The sequence below is a fragment of the Drosophila virilis genome, chromosome 4, assembly GCF_030788295.1.
Source record: "Drosophila virilis strain 15010-1051.87 chromosome 4, Dvir_AGI_RSII-ME, whole genome shotgun sequence".
NCBI classification, from domain to species: Eukaryota; Metazoa; Arthropoda; class Insecta; order Diptera; family Drosophilidae; genus Drosophila; species Drosophila virilis.
The window spans coordinates 27,215,197-27,239,977 of NC_091546.1; the positions used below are offsets into that span (position 1 = coordinate 27,215,197).

A 24,781-nucleotide genomic window follows, 5' to 3' on the forward strand; every position below is an offset into this window, starting at 1 on the left:
CCAAAACTTCACTGTCAGTTAAGCAATGAAAATGCTATAAAAGACTTGGAACTCAAATAAATTTGGATGAAGTGAAGATTTGCTATAAAACAAGATATGGATTAGACATGCTAAGTATAAGGGTTGAAAACTTATTTAATACATTATGTAAAATCTCTGGGAACTATGAAAAATATTAGATTATAATACAATAAAAGATTGGAATATAATATAATATATAAAAGCATATGATTAATTCAAAAACTTAATTTTTTATCATATTAATTAAATATATTTAACTATATTAATCATTCGTTAATTTTGTAATCTGCATTTATTTCATGAAGCTTGATTAGATATTGGGAAGGGCATAAAAAATTAAATAAAAATTGATATTTCGATTTCTCATCTTAACTCTTATGTACTTATTTATTTTTTTATTATTATTATCGTTTACCATGGTATAAATATTTATTTAACAAAATATATATTAATTAACTTTGGTTGTCATAATTTTTGGATTAATATTTTAATAAAACAAGTCTGAAGACAAAATAAAAGTCAGAGCTGTTTTCAATTTACAAATTGATTTCAACAATCTACGTTTCCACCATAATTACAATTATCAAATGCATCACAGGAAGTTATTGTTTAATATTTCGCATATACCCAAACTTTTCCCGACTGATTGGTTGGCAATCTTCTGTTCTTGTGTATTGCTAAAAAAAAAAAACCAAAACTTCCCAAAGACCATAATTTCTTAATCTACATCAAATGTTGACAGTTTTTTAAAAAAAAAAGACACCAAAAGTTCGCAACTGACATGCGAATATATGAACAAATGAACAGGAAACGGAAGTTATATGACAAAAGCCAGAATGAGAAAACGAAAACAAATTCGAAAAAAAGAATAAATACAACCCAAAAGATGTGAAAATTTGTTCGCGTTCGCTTAGTTCAGTTGAGTTCAGGGCAAGTGCCAAATGTCAGTTGGGTTTGTGGCAACAAGACCCAAGCAAAACCCAAGAAAAAGTAGCGAAAAAAATAACAGAAAACGCCTGGAATATGTTTCAAGTGCCAGCGGTCGCCTGTTTGTATTGATGTTTGTTGAAGTAGAAATGAGAAAAGTTTTTGGCCAGCAAAAGAGCAAGCGCCTCACAAGGGGTAACACGGTATTAGAGGGGGGAAAGAGCAGAGAAATGGCGCTTATTTTAGATTTGTACTCTGAAGGCAGAGAATTTAGTTTAGTAATCAAAGCAAAATGCCTCGAAAAATTTCCACGAATTTGTTTGTTTTCCGTGCGCTTGCATAAAGCACATCATAACGGACACAGCGCGGGTGGGGGAGGCATAAAACTAATGTAATGGAAATTTTAAATTATTGAAAATAAATGAAAACAAATAAATACATTCGAAGCATTTTTTTTTTTTTGTTTTTCTTTTTGCCAGAACGAAGTCCCCCTCATCTGATTTGGGGGTGACGAAGCGACGCGTTTGCCGTTTACCACTTGAGGGTGAATGTGTTTGCCGCTTGTGTTGCAGGGAGGGGGGAATTGTAAGAGGATATTGGGAAGTGTGTGCGAGCTGTTTGCTAAGAGGTGGAGCACATGGGAAGCTAATAAGAGCTCTTTATAAATATGCTCAATATACGATTTGAATATCATCTTCAATGTAAATATTCTACTCCAATCGTAAAAACTGAGACACTTTACACGTAAAGGTTAATTTTTCGATTTTATAAATATTAATATAATTATAGAATACATAAATATAAACTTATTAAATAAAAAAATGTGTATTTAAATCTTTAAGAAAATTTGAGAATTTAAGAGAATTTGTGTATATGTCAACATATATTGCAAGATATTTATGTTTGTCAACCTACAATATTTTTATATTTATATTTTCATATCCCTATGTCCTCAGATGTTCTTTTCCATTTGTATATTAATTTTACAAAAACATTAAAATATTAGATGTTGCTTCAGTTAACATATTTATGAGCCTACATTTTGTATATATGTATGTTTAATTTTTTTTTTAATTTGTATTTACCTTTCTATAAATTTATTCAGATATGAACACATTTTTTAGATCATGTAATTAATTTAATATAGCTAATTAATATTAAGGCATTATATACATTATAATCATTTTAAGGAATATTTACATTTAAATAGTTTAGAACTTTTTAATAAATAGTTTATTTTACTTAAATGATTTTAATAAGAACTTAAGTATATATTTTAGACAATTTACATTATGTAATATACATTTAAGCTTCGAAAATTTTCCCTGTTTTCAAAGAGTATTGCAACTTCGAGCAGTCCCTTTATCTTGTTATTTCAAGCCTTAGCCGTCGTCTCGCTTAATGGCGTGTAAGTGTACAAATTGCCTAGATTAGTGCCCAAATTAAAAGTGAAATTGAAATAAATTAAATATTTGCTCACACTCCAGAGGCAAAATTGAGGCTCAGCTAAGGACTTGTTCCTGGCCTTGGCATTGTTTTCATTTTGTGTTTTTTCTACATTGTTTTCTTTTTTATTTTGGAATTTATGTGCATGCTTTTGGGGTGCTTTTTGCCAGCGGCTCGAGCAGAGGAAGACAAGTGTTTATTATTGGCATGGAAAATCAATTAGCGCAAAGTGGAGCGCTTATTATGATGATGACATGCGGGCCTGGCTCTGCTATAAGTAGCTAATTAAATGCTGAAACATTTTTTTAACAGCAAAAATTATGTGCTGGATTTTGAAATAATATTTATTGGAGGATTTTGCTTTACACAATGTAAATGTCTTACCATGTCCCGGGATATATTGAAATTAAACGAAAACATTTTGTGAAGATACAAATTAATTGAATTAAATTGAATTTTCGAATGGGGAATGTTTACTATTATAAAAAGTATTGCAAACTGAATTCTGTTTTGGCTAGTACAAATGTCTTTCCGGCTTGCCCGATTACATTCTGCCAAAAAGGCAACCGAAGAAAAAATGCATTAAGCCAATGCTTAAACGGATTATGCACTTTATGCACTTCAACGCACAAAACACATATAGAATCTAACATAATTCTCCTTTATCCAACATCATAAGATGTGCACTGCGGTTCTGACCAACCGCAGCCAAGGATATTGTACACCTGTCCTTCCGGGCGTCCCGTCGCCGCTGCCATGGCGTCAGGATAAATGTTTATGTTATGACATCTTTAAATTTTAAGGTGCATTAGTGTAAAGTGCTTTTTTCGCCAAAGATGTAAAAGAATGACGCTGAAAAATGTGCACAACGAGTGCAAAAATGCTCTTAACACTTTCATTTTTGGTCTACTGTGCAGGTGTATGTGCCTGTGTGTGTGTGTGTGTCTGTGTGTGTGTGTGTCTAAATGTGTATTTTTAAGTTTTCAGATTATCACCCGACATTAAAAATATAATTTTCGAGAAACCCCATTAACTTTAATTTATTAAAGATTTGTCAATTGGGAAAATGTTAATAGGAATATAATAAAATAGAGCGGGACACTTTTGGAATGGAAATACATTCGGTCATTTTATATTTCACACAAAAAAAAACAGTTGGGAAATTGGTTAATTTTTGAATCGTAAGAGTAAATTGTTTCACATTATTGGAAACTGGAGAATAAAGTCAAGAAAGCTTATATCTAGCCAGACTGCGAACGGTTTGTTGGCAGAAATTTTGTTTTTGTGTAAAATAATTTGTGTCGAATTTCAAAACTAAAACATGCCCTGCTATTACAAAGTCTCTAATAAAAACCTTGGTATACCATTTTTGTCTATATCTTTGATATTTATATAAAAATACATACATTTCTACTCAATTTTCGCTGTTTCGGGAAATGCTTAGCAAAATCATTTCTCACAACTTTGTCGCCTGCGCTCAGCTCAGTACATGCTGCAGGTGTGTGTAGCTTTGTTGAGGTAGTTTTGCGGCTGTGCGTGTATGCTTGTGCAAAATTTAGCACAACATCCTCTTGCCGTAGTTTCCACTTACCTCAACCCACTGCATTAGGGCACGTCTGCACCACCTGGCACCACACGGAACCACGCTCGCATCTGCCTTGCCACGAAATGTAATTTATACATTTCCGTTAAGCAAGCGAAATAATTTTTTCACAACTACACACCAACACACAACCACATACACACACACACACACACATTTTGCTGCATCTGGCTTTGTCTCGGCAGTAAGTTTTTGCTTTTAATGCATGTGCATTGCTTTTCACTTTGGACACTTATCCAAAACACTCGCTCAATAGCTAATTAAAATGCCCCCAAGATGCCGGAAATGTCATAGGCAAATACAAATATGTGTGATGTGCAAGAGGAGAGCTACAAATCACGATGTTAATTTATGGGCCGCGACTTTTGGCACGCGCCAAAAGAAAAATATTTAATTTTCCAAATCAATAAACACGCTGATTGCATTGGGGCGACAATTGGCAGATGCCACTCGAGGCAATAAATCTGCAAAAAAAAGAAAGAATAAGTGGTGTAATGCTTGGACGCGAGGCTGGTTGACTCAAAGATACCCTGGTTATTTTATTCATAAGAAAGACTTTACTTATCTATATTTAAATGCATAAGTGAGAATAATTATTGTTATATCATTATTATTCATTCCAAACTAGTTATTTATACTCCCAGTAACATCAATATTTCCGCTATCATGCTCGTTTTGTAAGCCACAGGGCAGCAAAATTTGCTGCAATAGATGCGCCGGCATTTTTGCTTCTCTTTTCTTAACTGAGAGCAAATCGAATCGCTGTAAAATTCTAGTTATTGACCACAGCAACAACATCCAGAGAAGAGTCAACTGTCAATGTCAACTCGCATGACCATGAAGTAAGCGAAAAGAAATAATTGAATTCCCCAAACGCCAAAGTGGAATTTTAATTTGCACCCCACAAAGTGTCAGCCATCCCAACCCCACAACTGCCGCCCACCATCCCCAGCCACGCCCCAAGCAACCCTCGCTGATTGCTGATCAGTATGCAAAATGTGTGCGTGCCAAAATCAGCGTAAAGTTTGGTGAAAATCGGGTGCCGGCTTCTGGGGAGGGAAAGCTACTAGAATATGAGTGTCTACTATTGTGCTGCTGGGTCAAGGGAGTGGGGCACATTGTCACACGTACTTTGAGCTTCAGTACGAATTGATGCCTTTGAAAATTAGCAGACTGTATGGACAAATGGAAAAGCAAAGAATTTCATTCCTTTACACTGTGAGCCCTGGTCCCAGCTACAGCCTCTCCTTGCAGCAGGCATTGCGATAGAAAATAAAAAAACAATTTGGTCGACAGCGCCTGATAGTATGCAATGCAATTTGTATGCACACGCGAATGGGTTGCAATTTATTTTATTGTTAATTTCAAAATATTTTGAACAGCAAATAAAAAATTGAATCAAATCAATTTTGTAATGCTGGCACCTAATGTTAGAACCTGTTGGAATTTTCATTGGTATTTTGATTACCAATGCAAAATGTGATAGCAAAAACTACAGCTAATGTTCAAGGGTATTAAGGGATTTGGTTTAGCCAAATAGGCGCTTAAAATTGCAATTTAAGTGCATCAGAAAAACACAAGTTTTAGTGAATCAACTTCGACTTTTTGCCCCTACTCATTAAATATCATTATCATTATCATTATCATTATCGTTATCATTATATGATTATCAATTTATCATTGTCATTAGCATTAGCATTATAATTATAATTATTATTAAATTAAATTTGGTGAACGTGAACATATAAAAAGTTTCATCCTTGTTTCTTTCTCAATCTTTCTATTCTTATATTTATACATATTTCATTGTTATTGTCAAATTAAAACAAATCCCAAATTATTTTATTCCTATCTTTTCGTTATTTATGCCACTTAATGGAAGCCGCTACGTACTGGCTATGCGCTAGTCAAGCAAACTTGAACTATATCGTTCCTTAAGAAGCTCGTATATTTTTTAATCGAACTAGGCTCACTTTACAGCACCTGCCCAGGCCAGCAATCTTTCGACCATAACAAATATGACCTGTTATGGTCATTGTAGCGGCGGCAGTTCATTTCCTTCTGCCAGTGCCTGTGCCGGTTCCTGTGCCACACAGCCCAAATCGATGGGGCACTTATTGCATTTTGATGAGGCAGCAGTCTTTGAGGCAGCTTTGAGGTGCAGAGATAGGCTACTGAGCCAAATTTCGTTTCGATTCTGGTTTATGGCTGTTTCGCAACCGAAAAGCAAGCTGTAAGCTGCAAACTGCAAAACTGCAATCACAATCCAGTTGTTCCCACATCCACTGAGATGCCACAAAAGGCGGCACAAGTGTTGCCTGGACACACGCCACGTGAAGCCCATTAGCCGTAGGCACTGAGCCGTTTCCTTTCGATTTGCCCAGCCATTGCTTCAAAATCATGCATAACTGCATTTTTTAATTGCTATGAATGAGGCACTTGGGTCTGCATTTTGGCCAAACGTCAATTAGCTGCTTCCTCTTTCTACTCACACGCACGCACACACACACAGAAAGCATGCTTGTAAGTATGTATAGAACACTGTGTTAATGAATAAGAAGCTTAGAGATTTGGTCCAGCAAATTGTCATTATTTCATATTCGAGTGCAAAATGTTGCCACAATCCCCAATGTACCATTCACCAGTGTTGAGTAATTTCTGTTTAATAGTTCTTACAATCATTTGCAAATACTATTAAGTATCACACAAATCACATTTAGAATTGTAGCCCAATTTTTTATTTATTGATAATGAATTGACAGTTGTGCTTGAGCTTGAGCAGTTATTAGGTGAAATGCGTCTCCAAGAAAATAATATTAATTTAAAGACATTTTCATTAAATGTCTTCAAAATGATATGGGTTGGATATCTGTGAGAATAAGTCCACGTTTTGAAAAAACGATAATTATCCCAACTTTGTTAAATTTTAAAAAGAATATGCTAGCAAACAGCTCTAAGAGAAGATTTGAGAATATTTTTTGACGAGACTAAAGATTGTTATTTTCAAAATATTTAAAAATTTAATTGAGACATAATTTATATCAATATATAATACTTATATCAAAAGAATCATCCTTAATCATATAAGAGCGTACTTGATATATGCCTGCTTTTCAATCCAAGCTGTAATTTATGATTTTCTAAGCTCATTCGACACACTGAAAATCCTTTAATTCATTCCACAATCCTTTAATATTTTAATATGAATGTTTATATATGATATGCTTGATTATGTCTGCTGCTTAATACCTTGGCCAATTGCGCTCGGTACACATGCAAATTATGAGCCACAACTTGTGCTTGTGCTTGTTGGCATTTTAATTACATATTTGCTTCAATTTGATTTATAGCATTTGCTTCGCCCTGATATAAATAGAAGTATATGTGTGTGTGTTGATTTATTGGTTGCTTGTAGTATATTTTCTAATTGCGTAAATGTTTGCCTTTGTTTTGACCAAGATCATCGATTGGCCATATATCATTTTCCAGCCCACCTTGGATTGCAGCCAATGTTGACAGGTCGCTTTGAGCTTTAACTTTTGCTTGACCAAAATTGTACCCGACTAACAAGGCCCAAAATGAGAGCTGTCAAATGCACTGACTGGGCTCAGGTTACACGACATACACAGTGGGTTTTCACTGGGCATACGAATTGTTGTCAACAAGAACAACAACAAAATCGGTGGAATCTGTGGAAGGCGAGCCCAAATTTCACTTTCATTTTGCGCTTTGACAAACGTTGGGGTTTTTAGTTTGGGGCTTTATAGCTTCTGGGTTTTGCTACCCTTTGTATTAATTGCTGTGACATACTATTTAAGTTGAAGATTTTATTGTACGCTGTCAGATACAAGTCACAGCTCGGGACAATTCATTTCTTGTGCGGCTGCTTTGTCTGAACAAATTGATTGAATTTACTGCTTAAAGCCAACTGGATCGGTCAGGCCATAAGGACAAGGTCCAAGACAAGACGTTTGGCTGGATGTGTGCGTCTGTGTGTGTGGGCGCGGTCATTTCATTTCAAATCCCTGCTTGGATTTGTAATGAAGATATATACACACGAACACACACACACATACACATACGCACAGCAAATCACTTAGTTTCACATTACAAAGCTATCCTGGACAAAACGTGGCCAAAAGCAACTCCTTTCGGCTCGCTGCTGACTGCTGGCTGCTGGCTGCTGGCTGTTCGCTGCCAGATATCCATGGAACATATAAATTAATGAATTCGATGCTTATCAATAGCAACAACCAACAGCAGCAACAACAACATCAAGACTAACAATCTGTGTGTGTCCATCTATTAGTTCGTTAGCTTTGTTTTTCGGCTTGTCGTGTGATTATGTTGAAGTGACTCGACTTAAGATTTGTGTATAAGACACACAATGTGTGTGTGTGTGTGAGTGCGTGTGTGTGTGCTTGTTGTGCGTGCTGCTTATAGCCGGCTTAAAGTCAACAACAAAGCTTCCTACCCTTTCCCATATCTTTCTTTTTTTTCCATTTATTATGGCACATTCATTTGATAAAAGATTTGGGCCCTCAATCATGCTTTTGTGTTTTGTGGCCAACGTCTTATCCCACCGTGGGTTGTTATTTGCTGTTTCTTCTTCATTTTTTTTCTTGCTTTTGCTCGGATTTGTAATTTGTATTTGATAAGCAGCTCTTCAAGTGCTGCCGCCGTCTCAGGCTCTGGCTCGTGGCATTCGCCAGCTTTTGGTCTTTATTACTGCATTAGCCGTATTTGGCTTAATCTGATAAGTAGGCAAAATTAAACCAGACAACACTAGATCAGATTAGGCGCTTGTTTAAGTATATCCATAGGTATGCATTATATAAGCACTCGTGGGCATTCAACTCAAACAACTTTGTCTGAACTGAAAGGAGTTTTTTGTTTGCGAAATGCCTTTTAAAAGCAAAAAAAATATCTATAGCTAAATTAATTATTCTTTCTTCTAAAGATACGATTTCTATGATTTCTTTTATTTATTTTTTACGATCATTTCATAAAATTTCGAATAATTAATTGATATTAAATTTTCAACTTTAGAACCTGAAAATAATTTTTTTTTAATTAGATTGTATGTGTTAGGATTCCTATAGAACGTCTTCTAGGGCATTTTTTTTTTAATAAAAAAAAAAAGTTCCCAACCAAAGGAGCAATTGAACTTCTTGAGGTCCAACTGCAAAAACTTTATTGAGACTGAATATTATTTTTGCGCTTTTTTCTCCATTTAAGTTTTCCCTATTCTTGGCGTTACATTTTGTTCAATACATTTAATTATATTTTAATTAAAAAGAAAATACAAAAATAAATATTTTGGTTTTTAAAATGCAGTTTAATTCGACAAAGTTTTTAGTTATTAAATTAAAATTATCAGAAAATTACATTTATAATAAATAGAAATCAAATGCAATGTTCCTAAATATACAATTTCGATTATATTTCTGGTTCATATGCTGAAATTTTGCTTTAGCCGAACCAAGTCGCGCTCCTCCTTTTCCCATTTTAAATTAAGCATATATGTAATTGTATACATTTTGACTCCGTAACAAAGAATAGAGCTGACAATTGGTATTCCAATTGGGGGTGTAATCAAATTGCCATTGGAATCTGGTTAATTGGAATGTTGTTAACTGCGCTGCGGCGTGATGCCATTTGACAGTTTCAAGCAGGCAGCAGAGCGCCCCAGCAAGTTATTAACCAAACGAAAACACAAACTGGACGGATGTATAAATTTGTAATTTCTTTTTGGGCTATCAGAGAGTTGCAGTTAAATATACTTCTTTTTTTTTATTTATATACGTATGCAGTATGTAGTGTAGGACTCTGTTTCGAATTTGTGCAGACATTGTTCCATCAAACAAACCAATTTTCGGTATTTTTGCAATAACGTGCCACGTATTCAGTTGCCTGCTGTTAACTGTGAACTGCAAATTGTCGGTTTGCATTTCCTTTGTTTTTTTTTTTTTTTGGCAGGTTTTTTTACTGTACCTCAAACAAGGTAGTAAACAGAGTGAAACGGTTTTTGGGCAGGGCAATGAGACAGCTGCACAGTTTACTGAACTGTCTGGAAAAGTCGGAGCGTTCTTAATTAAGGCATTCTGATAGCCAATGTACAATAAAAGAATTGCAGTTCTGCCAGATGGGCCAATTTTTGTATTCTTTTGATACACTGTGAAAATTAAAAGGGCAGAAAAATCTCGCTGCAAAAAAACTTGCGTCATTTTAAAGAATCTGCATTATGGAGCAGAGCTAACCAGAGCTTCTTCCATAGATATACCATAAAAATATTCAATTTGTTTAACACGTAAAGTTAGGATATTACAAGTAGTTGATCTTCCATATTTACTTTAACAGTCATCACATTTGCCTAAAGCGATTAATATCAATACCGTGGTTCGTCTATTGGCAAATCAACAAGAATTCGTATATCACAAAAGCTTGAAACACAAACTTCATATTTCAAGATTTAGTCTTAAAAGCTAAGAGAGTCTTCCTTAAAAGTTGAACACATCAAGTTAGAATATTACAAGTACAAGATGTACAATATTTACTTAAATTCCCCATCTCCTTTGCCCTAAGGCGATAAATATCGATTTCCGCACTCGCGTATACGCAAATTAGAAAGATTAGAAAGATCATATTAGCTTGAAGCTCAAAACTAACTCTTTACAAATTGGGTAAGCAGCCGCTCTCGCTCTATCGATAAATATCGATTTTTAAATTTTATTATTAATGTTAGCTAACTTTAACTTGTCTTGCTTCTTTTCCATATTATTTATTTATTTTATATGTTTTTTTTTTTGGCTTAAATGCCAATGGCCAGGGACAGTTAACAATTTGCGCATTGGCCATAAAGTAAATACTATCCGTTGCAGTCTCAAAATATCAATTTATCTTTCAACTTTCAACTCCCACCGAAACTTCAGCTGCAGCTCAGAAATGTTCCTGCTTTGCATACGAAATGTTAAGGATGCTCTCGTCGTCCTGCGTTACAGCAGCACGTAGCTCGGCAATTTTTCAGCCTGGAGTTTTGAGTTCGAGTAGCTGCTGCAATGACGATGCATAAGTAGCAACAATAAATACAACAACAATATAATAGCAGATGAATAAAGAGGAAGAAGACAAGATGGGGCATCAGTTTTGGTAGATATGGGAAAAACTGTCTGAAATAAAATAAATTACTAAACAATGTTTCGGCCACAGAGAGAAAGAGATGGCACGAAAGGTTCCACCTTAGAGCAGCTGTCGTTGTTTTTGTTGTTGTTGTGGTTGTTGCCGGTGCAGATCTCTCTTTCTTCTAGCTATTGGGCGTCTTGACGTGCTGGCACTTTTTGGGTAGCCCAGGCACTTTAATCTAAATGTGAATTGCACATTGGCAGAGACGACTCGTAGCACTCGACAGATATCTGCACAACATTTTATATTTTGTTTATGGCACTCAAATGGCATTGTAATGTGCGAGCAGGGTAGGGCAACGGGCAGTGTTGGGGCAGCCTAGGGGGCAGGGGAACCCTTGAGACCATTCGCATATTGATTGCCCCAGTTGATTGTTTTGACATTAACATTAAATTCTCGTTGTGATATGGCAGCTACGAGACTTTATCTAACATTTGTTGTTCAACTTACAAAGCCAGATTGTAGAGTATTCTATAGTTCATATAGCATATTTATATAAGCCATTTGCAATGAGTATCTTTCATATTTATATCTAAAAATTAAAGCCTCATCTATATTATGCTTTCAATTTATTGTGCATTGAAATATTTTAAATTAATTAAATATATATTCTATAAGATCATAAGATTTATCTAATTAATCTAGAATCTTATTAGCCAGTTATATAAATCTATAACTTAAAATTTTTATTTAATATAATATACATTGTGTTTGTTTCTCAAGAGTCTCGTTGAGATCTTTACAAAGTTTTCTCTTTTCTATTTTCGATTCGAACGTCTTAAGTCTGAGTCTCAGTGCAGTCTATTGATAATTTGTACATTTACCAAAACAAATAAAAGAAATCAAGCTCAAAATTCGACTGAACATTGAAATTTATTTCTGTAACAACAAAAAAGTAATTTTCTTTTTTTTGCCGCTGTCTATTTCTAATGGCAGCCAAAAATAAAACTTATATATTTATTTGTTGGCTGGCTCGAGGTCCGTGTTTGTTAAAACAAACAATGAAAAACAATTTTATTCAATTCTCTTCCGATATATTTCGGTTGCACATCGGCAAACCGTCTTCAGGGCACTAACACCAAGATACAAAAAACAATTAACAATTATAATACAATAAATTAAACATTATTTCGAACATTTTACATACATTATTTTACACGTCTGCGCTTTTTGACGTGGAGATTGTTACTGAGGTTGTTTGACTGTTTAAGAGGTGTCTGTACAAGTGAGCGCAATTTTCTGTGTCTGTCTTGTAGTTTAGTCGTTTGTAGGTTGGTGTGTTAAAAACTTATATATGTGTATATGTCTGCATATATATTATTGAAAAATAAGCGAAAATTCATTGAAAATCTATCAAACAAAAACCGACGATGATGATGAGAAGAAGAAGACGAAGTTAAGCCAAGGACTATTTGTTCATGCATTTGACATGTCATCTCCATTGAGCGAGGAATACAAAAGAACAGACTTGACTCAGGGCAGTTGGTGGGTGGCAGGGCAGGGTAATTCAGCGTGCATGGCATTCATGAGAGTGAGTGTATGTGTGTGTGTGAGTGGCTGTGTTTGTGGGTGTGCGAGTGTTTGTCAGCGGCCGCCAAAGCGTCGCCAGCAGCATCATCAGCGCATGCCACCACCGCCTCCAAATAAAAACCCATCCACCAAAGTCTGAAGAACTTTCGGTAAAAACTCATTTCCATCGATATGCAATGAACAAGCGAATGAAAAACGCGTGGGTCATTCCCTGTTGATGGTTATTCAGTTTGTGTTTTTCTTTTTGCTATTTCTGGCTGCTCTTTTTTTTTGAGTAATTTGGAACTTACCCATCATCAGTTCGTGTTAGGCTTTGTGCCGATCCGTACATAAAAGACCTGAAAATACAGAAAGATACTCTTATAAAAGCTTTAGTTGTTTAAAAGATCACAAAGTTTAATAGCAAAAATTACAATTTTAATAGTTAAATCAACAAGCTAATAAATTATACCTATATTTAGCCGGAATAAATTATTCAAACTAATGAGACTAAAATCATATGCAAAAAAAATATAAATTATGTATAATCAAAAAAATTATGTATAATAAATAAATATCTATAATAGAATAGGGTATTTCCACATCCACATATCTTTAAAGCTTAACATTTTGTTATTGAAAATTCTTCTGGCGCCGCGTAATTCTCACTACATTTCTTTTTTAGACCCGTTTGGTAAACTCACAGAATACGCTACACAGTTCTGTGCTTCCATTTTTCACCTTTGGGCATAGGTAGTTGTAGCCTGGTGAAGTGGGCGGCAGCTAGGCAAATGGAGTTGCAAAATAAAATGTAAAATGAAAAAAAAAGAAGAAGAAAAATTGCAACATGCAATGTCCTGCGTCCAGGACTTGCAGTGAGTGCACCTGAATGACAACAGTTGCTGAAAACTCGCATGCAAAATGCATTGCAACATATTCCATATAAAATTTGTCTAGATTTTCGTTTTTTCTTCTTCTACTCGTGTATCTGCTATTCAAATTGTTGGGTAGCTGCATTTGATGGGTCGATTTGTGTGTCGTCGGTTGAGGCAAATGGATTGCTGCATAAATTAAAATTGTATTTTTCATGTAAATATTGCAAAAACTTTCAATATGCACGCTTAGCATTTGTTTTCCTTATGCTTTTTTGAGGCTTTCAACTTCATTGGATTTTATGCATGTTACATGGCATTTGATGCGGTTGGTTACATTTTGGTCATTCCAACTCTATGGAGGGCCAAAATTGTGATGAATCAATGATGTAATGCTTTCTGTGCGTGAATAACAAAATGTTTATGAACATATTTAGCTGTGCAGCAACATAAAGTTATATTATACTATTATATTGCTTATAAAATATTGTATTTTAATAAGTAAATTAAATTTATTTGCCCAAAAATTCGTGTGGTAATAATTATTTATATTCATTAATTATTTTTAGTTATTTTTCGCTTGTAATATTTGAAATGCATGAATTTATGTTTTTATTCTATAAAAAAAATATTTATGACATACATAAATACAAATAATAGTTTTACGTTTTAAACTTGCTATACAACACATTTTATTTAATTAAATAGTTAAATTTAGAATTAAGAATTAAGGATTTAGAATTAAATTTATAACATTTCATATTTTACTCTCACAAATTTCCTAACTAAAAAATAAATTACGTCGAGAATAAAAAAAGTAGTCAAAACTTTTTTTAAATTTCCGATATACAGCTGTATAAAAAAGTAAACTACAAATGATACATGAAACATTATAATTAACCATACAATATTTAAAATATTCTTCGTTCAAATATATAAATAAATATTTAAAAACATTTTCTTAAAACTTTCTAAGAATTTCCGTAAAAAGACTATATAAAAAATAAAATATTAAATAATTTATAATTATTATAAATATATTTAACACAAAATTGATTAAATAAATATTTCTAAGAATTAAGAAAATAAAACAGACAAGTTAAAAATAAGATAAAATAAAATAAAATGATACATAAGACATATTATTTATATATTTTTATTTATTCATATTCAAAGCCTTCTTAGAGTCTTTAATAGAAAACTGTATGATAAAAATTAAAAAAAAATTACATATATATGTGATAAAATAATTAGGTATAAATAATATTGTTTTCATTTAAATATATTTTTAATAAAAAATGTATTTTGTCAGTTTTATGAATATAAATAATATTCAAAGCCTTCTAAGAATTCCTGGTTAACCATCAGGGACTGAAACTCTGTTTATCGTAATTGTCGAAACGTAGAAAACATGACAACAAACAAGTGTCATGCAAAAAATGTCAGATTTTCATTTTGTATAATGCCAAAAAATGAAGAACAAAAAAATGCCAACCGAAAAGACAACAACAACAAATATGTTGTTGTATACACATTGTTGTTGTTGTTGTTGTTGTTGTTGTTGTTGGTGCATTGTCGCGGCATCGCCAGCGATTCAATACAAATATGTACAATAATAATAAAATTTGTATGCAAAATAGGCGTTGAGTGTTAAATGCATGCAGTGAATGGTTGGGGGTATGTGAGGCTTCAGGCTGCGATTTACATACACAAATATGCAGGCAGTGTGTTGTTGTTGTTGTCGTTGTTGTCGTTGTTGTTGTTGTTGTTGTTGTCGTTGCTGCCTGTTGAAAAATCGTAATCAAAAATTGCGCAATAATTTGCATGTTTATTTAATAGTCAAGCGCAGAGCGACCCAAACAAAAACTCCAATCTTCTCGCTCTAGCCCAAAACAATCCACAAAAGGACATTTGCTGCCCGTATGTGTGTGTGTGCGTGTGCGTGTGTGTGTGCGGTTGTGTGTGTGTGTATGTGTGTTTGTGAATTGCATTTCCATTGCAGTGACAAACAATTTGTGAATGCGCCAACTGCAAACTGCGTGCGTTTCTGTGTTTGTTTTTAGTTTTTGGACATTTTTGGTTACTTACCTAGCTGACCACGCCTCCCTATTTGCTGCCTGCAGCGAATCCTTAACCCACTGTTGTCGCACAATGCTCATTATTGTGCCTGTGTGCGTGGTGTGTGTGTGTGTGTGTGTGTGTGTGTGCGTATCTCTCTGTGTGTGCTCTTAATTTTTTACTTTATGCTCTAATGAAATTGTCTGCGGGTACCGCTCGCGTATGATCCCAGCTACCAATCCCTCCCCACCACCACCACCATACCCCTTCATATTTATTTTGCATTTTGGGTATTTTTACCATTGCGGCAAATGCAAAGTTTGCCGCAGATTTTGATGATACCCCAAAATTTGGCGGGCTTTTACAGCAAATTATCAAAGGCTCATATCCCGAAATGTTTTGAGGTTTGAATAAAACCAATGCCAAATATACTTATAAAAGGGAATTAAACCAGATTTGCTATGGCCTGTTATCGAAAAAATTAATATATATTTTATGTAGAATGAACTAAGTTAATGAATATTTGTGCGAAATCTAAATAAATATTAATTTTAAAGACTTTTAATGTATGATAAATACAATGCTAGAAAGCAGATTATTATGCAAAACGATTAGGCTAACGCGGTTTAAAGTCAAGCCTCTTTCGGGCTTAACTTTTGCTATGAAGACTCTAGATTTCAGGCTTGACTTTAGCTAGTAAGGCATTTTGAGAGTTCCTTAGCTGGTTAAAATAAATTTAATAGTATTCTTAGCCGCAGATTGTGCTTCAGCTCCACTTAATTGACATTTAAAAACAAGTTAAAAACTGACTAGTCTAAAATCGTTGCAATAACAATCAATTCAACCGAACATTTTTCTGGCAAGCCTGCATACAAATTTAGTAGACACACGACAGTGATACAGTGTGTATTTGCAACACAAACAATAATAAAAGATATATATATCTATATATATATATATATATATATATATATATATATATAGCCTTATCGTCATAAATGACTTCACACACAGGGAGTGTAACGCACAGATGCCACAATATTTTGACTGTTTTGTTATTTATTTGACATATTTATGGGGTTCATAAATACAGATATATATATATATAAATGCGTTTATTTCGATTTGCTATATTTTTTCTTTTACTCTATTTTCGGAGTTTTATGGCAAAGTACAAAATAAACAAGTTAGAATGTTCCACTCGGTAGAACGCGACTAGGGGATATCCTAACTTTTCCTTATTTAATTTTATTTTTCTTAACCGATATTGATAGAAATTTTCAGCAGATTATTGTGCAATAGTTTATTCGTATACTCTCCAAAATACCTATATTGTTGGATAGTTCCATTTTGGTGTAAAATAAAAGATAGTTTATATATAAGCTGAACAAGTTTTCGGTTCCCGAAAACAAACTCGTTTTGCGGATCTCCATTTAAGATTCATATAGTTCTAATAGGATTTGATATTGGGACGGAAGGACTGATGAGCATTACAGTCAATGGGCTAAACGTAAGCAGCTGCCTCGATGGCTTGATCTCACGGTTCCTATTATAGGATTATTTAAAGCGACAATGAGCTCCACGTCAAGCAACTGCTCGACCCCCATTTGGGTGTTAAGCCACAAACAAGAACGGACAGACTGACGAACATGGCTAAATAGGCTCGTGTATTGATGCTGATCAAGAATATAATGCTTTATGCGTTCGAAGCTTGTTGCACACAGTTGCAAAAGAAAAAACAATATACCCACTTTACACTTTTTCAATGGGTTTAGGGTATGAAAAGAACAAGAAGAAAAAAGAAACAGCAGCCACAACACCAAATTTCAGCAACAAAACGTATTTATACAGCGCGTTGTTGTTGTTGTTGTTGTTGCTATTTGAAAGTTTGGACTACTTCCAACAGAAGTGCGAGCCCTACACAACAACACGTCAGAGTGTGTGTGTGTGTGTGTGAGTGTGTGAGTGTGTGTTGTGACTGTGTGTATGCTGCTCATACGCCGCCTGGTCAGAGTTGCAATAGCAAAACATAAAACACTTTTTATATAATGATTTTCAATGTTTTTCTTTGCCCATTTTTTCCCACTGACCAGCTGCATGAACTATTGACAGCTGATGATAAAAAATAGTTGGAAAAATAGAAAAGAAAAAATTTGTATGCAATGCTTTAGGTTAAAAAAAGGCATACGAACCGAGTTAGTTACGTTTGCAATGAAGCTAGAATTCGCTTTGGGTTGGGAAAACTAGGAGAAGAGAGAAAAACGAATCAAATCTGTAACGAAAGTTTCGCAAAAAAAAACTTGACAAAATATGCCCCAATTACAAGTCTTTAAGCATTTGATGATGCACTAAATAAATGACGCATAGATAAAAAATGGGCATCGAAAATGAATAAACATGAGAGTAGATGAATTGCCCATTTGAAAATAAAATCTTTATAACTACATATATACAAAATAGTTTATATGAGAATTTCTTCAAATTTAGTTTGAGTAAAATGAAAAAGTTGAACTCTTAAGACATGTCTTAAGAATTGTCTAACATAAATGGCAAATGGATTTCAGAAATGGGACAACAATTGCTAAAGAGTTAAGTTTAAACTCGGAACGCTTATTCAAAAATATATTTAAATGCCATTAAATTTGCGAAATATCAAATAACAAATGTTGTATCAACAATAAAATGCAAAATTGTTGATTTTCAATTGTGTCATTGGAAGAAAGCTGCAGCTCCATGACGATATTTAACTCAAATATTCAGTTGTTAAGCACACAATTTCATTTAATTCACGCATTGAACATTTCCCGCCTTAACACTTTTAATTTATGTATTTACTTTTTGGCTTATTTGCTTGCCTTGCCGTTGACGTTGCCCATTGCGTCCCTTTCATGCCCACCGTCACCACCTGCGGCATTTTCACTCTGCTACGTCCAGGGCCTTATTGAAATTCCAAAGTTGAAATGGCTGCAAGACAGTCGGGAGTTCTGGCGGGGCACGGGCAGCTAGTCGAGCTGGTGTTGGCTGCGGTGTTGACAGTCGACATCGTCCTCAGTCATCAGCTGTTGAGCACTTTTTCTGGTCAGGTTGTTGCGGTCCTCGCGGCGGTCGCAACGCTCGCGTCTCGCTCTGAAGTGCTTCTGGAACTGGTTCCCATCTGACTGGCTCTCTGTGTGTGTGTGTCTGGAGGTCGTTTGCTGTGTCACTTCTGTGGCAACACTTACAAGGCAACTCAGTGGCGGCACCCACGTTTTTGGCAGCACTTTGCCAGACCACAACTACCACAGCTACCCTTCGCATTCGCATTCGCCTTTGCTCTGCTCCGCGCACCCCTCACCAACTGCCGGCGGGTATCAAATGGTTTGTTTGTTTTGTCAGAGTTTTGAACAACGCTTTCGAGGTGTCTGTCCCGCCGTTTTCGATTGGCTGCTTAACTTTTGATCAGCTTTTAATGTCAAAGCCAAATGCATTTCGTCTACAAAGTTTTCAAAATGAACTGACTTATTTAAGTCAATGACTGAGGCCACAGCAACAAAACAACTAATCTATAATCATGACAAATACAACAAAACACCATAAATCCGACACACAAAACATTTGCGAAAAAGGTTTCCGAAAACTCACCTTGACAAAAAACAAGCCAACAACATGTAGCCAAAATATTTGTGAACAGTTAACAAATTTGTAGCACAAGCAAAAGCAAATAAAAACTAATCACAGTATTTATGAGTATGAAAGCGCTGCAAAATATGTGAAAAGTTTTTCACTTTTACTTGCTGCGAATTCTGAAAAAACTTTTTGTTTAAAAGCTAAATCAAAAAGTGAAAATAACAGAAAAACTAAGAAATAACAAAATAGAAACGGAAAAGTTTATTGCTCATAAACTAAATTAATTACAAAAATTAAAAAAGCAGTAAACTCATGTAACATGAGAGAACTGGACTTAACATTCTTATGTGAACTTAAATTGAGAAAAAACTTGATATTTTATAAGCCGACATTAATAAACAATAAGCATTCACATATTGAGGAGAAGGCGTGAACGCCTTTCAACAGTTATTGAGAGTCGCATAGAAAGGCGCTATTTAATAGAACCGTATTGTGGTCATGAGAATCGCATAGAGCGGCCATGAATTTAATTAAGGCAGCTTTTGTTATTTGCAAAAATAGTCTTAACTCTTCGATTTTCGACAATTCTCAACGCAGCGCAATTTCAATTAGTGCAGCAAACATTGAAAAGCTCAAATACTAACAACTTTGACCTTCCCCTAGACTCACAAGAAATAAAAATAAAAAACAAAACACAAACCAAAAACCAAACTCTATATTGGGCACGGCATATGCGCAAATTACAAGCCTGAACAATCGAAATAGAAACAGAAGACACAGCCCCCGCACCTGTCTGAACTCTGTGTGGTCCAATACAACCCGCTGTCTTTTTCCCCATTCTGGAACAGCTTTTGATAAGCAAGTTGCAAGTTTTTGACCTGACCCCCCAGTACGTGTTTTTCTGCTTTCCGTAGTGCGTTTCATGTGACAACAAATGTAGCACTAAATATCACCATATACGACCAATAGGTGAGCCCTCTTCCGCTTAGCTTCGATGTTTCTTTTAGTACCCTGTATGCTTTTGAAAATGGACAAAAGGAGTGTAATAAAGATGTGCGATGTGATCAGATTGAGCAGCCGAGTCGATATCTCAGAGACTTAAAACCAAGAAACATTTTGAAAAGTATGTCGAAATTAGTTTTTATATATCTATCTATATATCTGAAATAATCGCAATCTTACTAAATAGAAATTTTTGTAGGGGTCAGATTTAGGAAGCAATTGACTGGGGCTAAACGAAAGAAGAAGCCTCTGGCATCGGCTTAAGGCGAACTTTCCCTTGCTGCTATATGATAGGGAACTCTCTGAACGGAATACAGGGTATCACATATTTGGGCATGCTCAGCCCGAGCACTTTCATTTGTTTTCTTTTCCTATTTTTTTTTCATACATTTTCACAATGCTTTTTGTTTTATATTGACCCATATAACGAGCGTGCGCTTTGTTTTTGCTCTAGCTGCACATATCGTATCGCCGTATTCCACAACCCCCCCCCCCCCCCCCCCCCCCCCCCCCCCCACCCCCCTCATCACCCACCATAAACCGACCCAAGCCCCCATTGCATTGTTGTTGCTATCGGACAAGGGCCTGCAAGTTAAATTGTTCTTCAGCAGAGGTTGGTTGCATTTGTCGTTGTGGTTGCAGCCCGTATACAACAACAACTTTTTCCCTGGCATTTTATATATTGTTGTTAAAAACTTTTACAATCTACGTTTGTTAAGTATTTTAACGGCTTTCCCTAGCTGAGCGGCATGCGGTGCTTACAGGTAATATAAACCAATGAAAATTGCAAGGGCAGGACTCATTGTCGAATCCCACACTCAACCCAACAGCAGCTAAAGTTTCGCCATGTCTGGGCGTTGGGTGTTTATCTGTCAGTTTATGTTTACAAATGTCCACATTTAATGGTTCTCCATTTAGCTGGTTGCCAAGTGTATTATAGAGAGAGTGGAGAGCCCGTCCGTGCAGTAGCTGAACCCAGCTTTATCATACTCGCATGCTGTAAAATTCTATTGTAAGTTTGGTTTTCCGTTTTTCATTCTGTCTGTCTATCTATCTAACTGTCTGTCTGTCTGCCCTTCTGCTGTTGTGCGCTTCCTTTTTAGAGCTTTACATTTTTGCCATATGAATAAGCTCTAACTTCTCTATGGCATTTATGTCTTGGCCAAAAGTGTAAACAACAAAAGTGCTCACAGCAAGCACTTATCAAAATGTAATTCTCAAAATATGTTGCTGCCCTTCTATGCGATTTTCATACCCTTAAGTTTTACACAAATTTTTACCGAGCTATACATTTTTTAATTGACGTGTTGTTTAAAATGCTAGCCATTTTAATATGTTCAGCTCAGTTGCTCTTGAATTTGATTCTTGACGTATTACATACGGATTGCCCTTCTATGCAATTCTCATGATCTTATATTCTCATGAGCTCAAATGATGCTTAATATGCTTAGCTGAGTTGCCTTATAAACACGCTGTGGCATATTAAACCATCTAAAAGGGATTTGGCGTTTTATACGCGGATTGCCCTTCTATGCGATTCTCATAAGCTGAAGTAGACCTTTTATAATAAAATAAACATAATATAAAAGCGTTTATTGTTTTTATATGTTATAATATATCTAGGATAATAAGTATGTTTTTTTTTTTTAAATGAATGAACCAAACTTAAGCTTGGTTTAGTTTACAAAGTCGGTTTGAGCCCATGTAAAGCCCATCAAAAAGCCCACGCTGATTTTTCTTAAATTCTTGACAGCGTATTAACAAATTATACTAAATATACTCTCCCTCATCTTAAAGTTTTCTCACGTAAGGCTCGTTGTCACAGCTCGTCGGCTGTGCATAATTTCATTTAGTGAAACACATAAAACTATATTTCTATACTCATTTCACTCAATCTCTCTCTCTCTCTCTCTTCCTTTCTGTTTGTTATGCTTTGCAGATTTTATTGTGGCGCTCAAGGATGTTTCGGTTAGGATACCACAGGCTGTTAAACGCGGCAGCAATGCCTTGTTCACCTGTAATTATGATATGGAAAACGATACGCTATATTCGGTGAAATGGTATAAAGGCAAACGTGAGTTTTATCGCTATACGCCAAAAGAGAATCCCGCAATGAAAGTGTTTGCCATGACAAGTGGCCTTAATGTCGAGGTGAGTATAAAGACAAGGAACATACAAAGATATTATATATTATATATAAATATATGTGTATATATGGCTCTTGGTTTGCTTTGAGTTTGGCTCACATTAAGAGCACATGCTGCAGTGCGTGTCATAAAATAACAAACGCACTGTAAATTATGCCCATAATGGCTGATTGCATTAAGCCAGTCACAGGAAAAATCTCATTCGTTTTACCCAACAACAATCTCTGAAACTCTGAATGTTGTAATTATGCGCAACAACAACATCAACAACAACAGCAACAAGAAGAACATCAGCAGACAGAACAGTATCCAGTGAGTTCCATTGCCCAATTAGTTGGCAACGCGATTGACTTGCGGCTCATTAAAAAACAATATATGTAGATTGCATGAAAAAATACTACCATAAAAGTCGAACAGCGAAGTTTTCAACTTTAATTATTACGTTGAAATGCATGCAAGCCAATTAGGTGACCGGGCAAATTGGGTTAAATGTCCGGCGTAAAACCGAATCCACTTCAATTCACTTCACACCCAACCGTGTCGTCGATCGAGTCTAGCAAGAGCCATATTTTTGCATATTAAGTCCCATCTTTAAATGCAATTTACTCAATTTAATTCTTATTAAGTGGATTTACGCATGAGCACCAGCACTCGCCGTGTCAAAAATTAAATATCGCGTTAACCATTTCCTTCACTTCGAGTGCCTCATGAGTGCACAAGTGAATACTCGACCAGAAAGCAAAACATTTGATGCCCCAATTAAATGAGCAGCTAATGTGTTTTTAAATTCTGTAAATTGAGCTGAATACAAGTTAATAAAATTTAAGGCGAGCCTTTAGTTTGAACCACTAAATTAATTTCAATCAATTATTTAAATGTTCAACAAAGAATTGTTCGAAACTTTTAAATGACTTTAATTAAATAATTAAGAACAGGTTAATTTTGAAAACTGTTTTTATCAGACACTAACTGTTATACCCTTGCAGAGGGTATTATAATTTTATCGTGAAATATGTAACCCGTAGAAGGATACATCTCCGACCCCATAAAGTATATTTCTTGATCAGCATCAACAGCCGAGTCAATATAGCCATGTCCGTCTGTCCTAAGTCTCCCAGTTTAAGGGCTATCGTCATGAAACTTTGAATAAGTTCCGCTCGGACCACTATGTCATATAGCTGCCATAGGAACGATTGGTCGAAAATTAGGTTTTTGTATGAAAAACTTTCTTAACCTATTTAGGTATTAACTATTGTCCCTGTGCTGTTAAGATAAGGCTCAAGATAAGGTTCAATCTGCAAGAATATTAAATAGTCCTTTCTTCTCGTTTAGCTAGCAAATATGCTTTACATATTTTATCTATTGGATTTTAGAGCAAATTTAATTAATTATTTATTATTAACTTTCTCAGTTTCGCAGTTTGTAATATATTTACATTTTATAAATTTAATTTAAAATTGTATATATACATATATATAAATTTATTATATATTTTATTATCATTTTATATTATTATATATATTTATATTTATACATATTTCTATTTATTTATATAAAATATTTTCTTTTAACTGTTGCTAAATGTTTTGAAATAATTCAATATGTCTATGATAAGTTGAGACTTATCCTATTATAATACACTAAAGTCTACAATTCTGCAGCTGTTTTTATTCAACATGTTTATAAAAAACGGCAACTTTTATAAGAACTTATAGAATCATATTTTTTATTAAGCCAGAACTTAATTTGTTTTTGCATAGATCAAATAGCTGCTTTGTTGGCTGCAATTTTCGATATCAACTTTTCAAAGTCATTGTAAGAGCTGCTCAACTCATAAATAAAATATCTGCCAAGCACTTCACTTCACGCAGCTCATAACACATTTCTTTTTTTTTATATTTTTAATATCGCAAATCATCGCATAGCCCAAAGGCAAAATTGCTTTGACTCAAAGCAATCAAAAGAGGGAGTGGGGGTTGGACAGGGGTCGACTTAAAATGCAAGCTCCATAATTCCATAGCTCCAAAGCTCCATTTGGCGAGCACCTTTCATCAACATCTGTTGGCAACCGTCCGCAAACCAAAAGCGGAAGGACCCAATATTTGTTTTTTTATATCTTTTTTTTTTTTAACTTTGCCATTGCGTTATATTCAATTTCTATGCAGCGCATCCTGTCAATTTTTTCAACTAATTTTTATTGCACTCCTGCTCTCTCTCTCTCTCTCTCTTTCTCTTTTTCACTCTCTCTATCCCTCGCTTGGAACACTTTTAGCGTAACCTGTCGAATCAAAGTCATGTCGTGCTGCAGTCGGTGCCGCTGAATATTTCGGGCAAATTTACATGCGAAATATCTGTGGAGGCGCCCACTTTTCAAACGGCGATGGTCTCTGGCGAAATGGAGGTGGTGG

The 24,781-nt window shown here is 35.0% G+C and overlaps 2 protein-coding genes across 3 annotated transcripts in view; one reads left to right on the forward strand and one right to left on the reverse strand.

The window, feature by feature from the left end:
• beat-Ib (beaten path Ib) overlaps nucleotides 1-24,781 on the reverse strand; it is a 189,186-nt gene that overhangs the window by 156,289 nt on the left and 8,116 nt on the right. For both annotated transcript variants that reach the window (XM_070208878.1, XM_070208877.1), the window contains exon 2: nucleotides 13,000-13,047. The gene's annotated coding sequence lies outside the window, so the exon portion shown is untranslated. The remainder of the gene's footprint in view (nucleotides 1-12,999; nucleotides 13,048-24,781) is intronic.
• beat-Ic (beaten path Ic) overlaps nucleotides 1-24,781 on the forward strand; it is a 59,166-nt gene that overhangs the window by 26,003 nt on the left and 8,382 nt on the right. Inside the window, exons 3-4 of the mRNA XM_002057502.4 lie at nucleotides 22,166-22,377; nucleotides 24,646-24,781. Coding sequence (XP_002057538.2) covers nucleotides 22,166-22,377; nucleotides 24,646-24,781 — 348 coding nt within the window. The remainder of the gene's footprint in view (nucleotides 1-22,165; nucleotides 22,378-24,645) is intronic.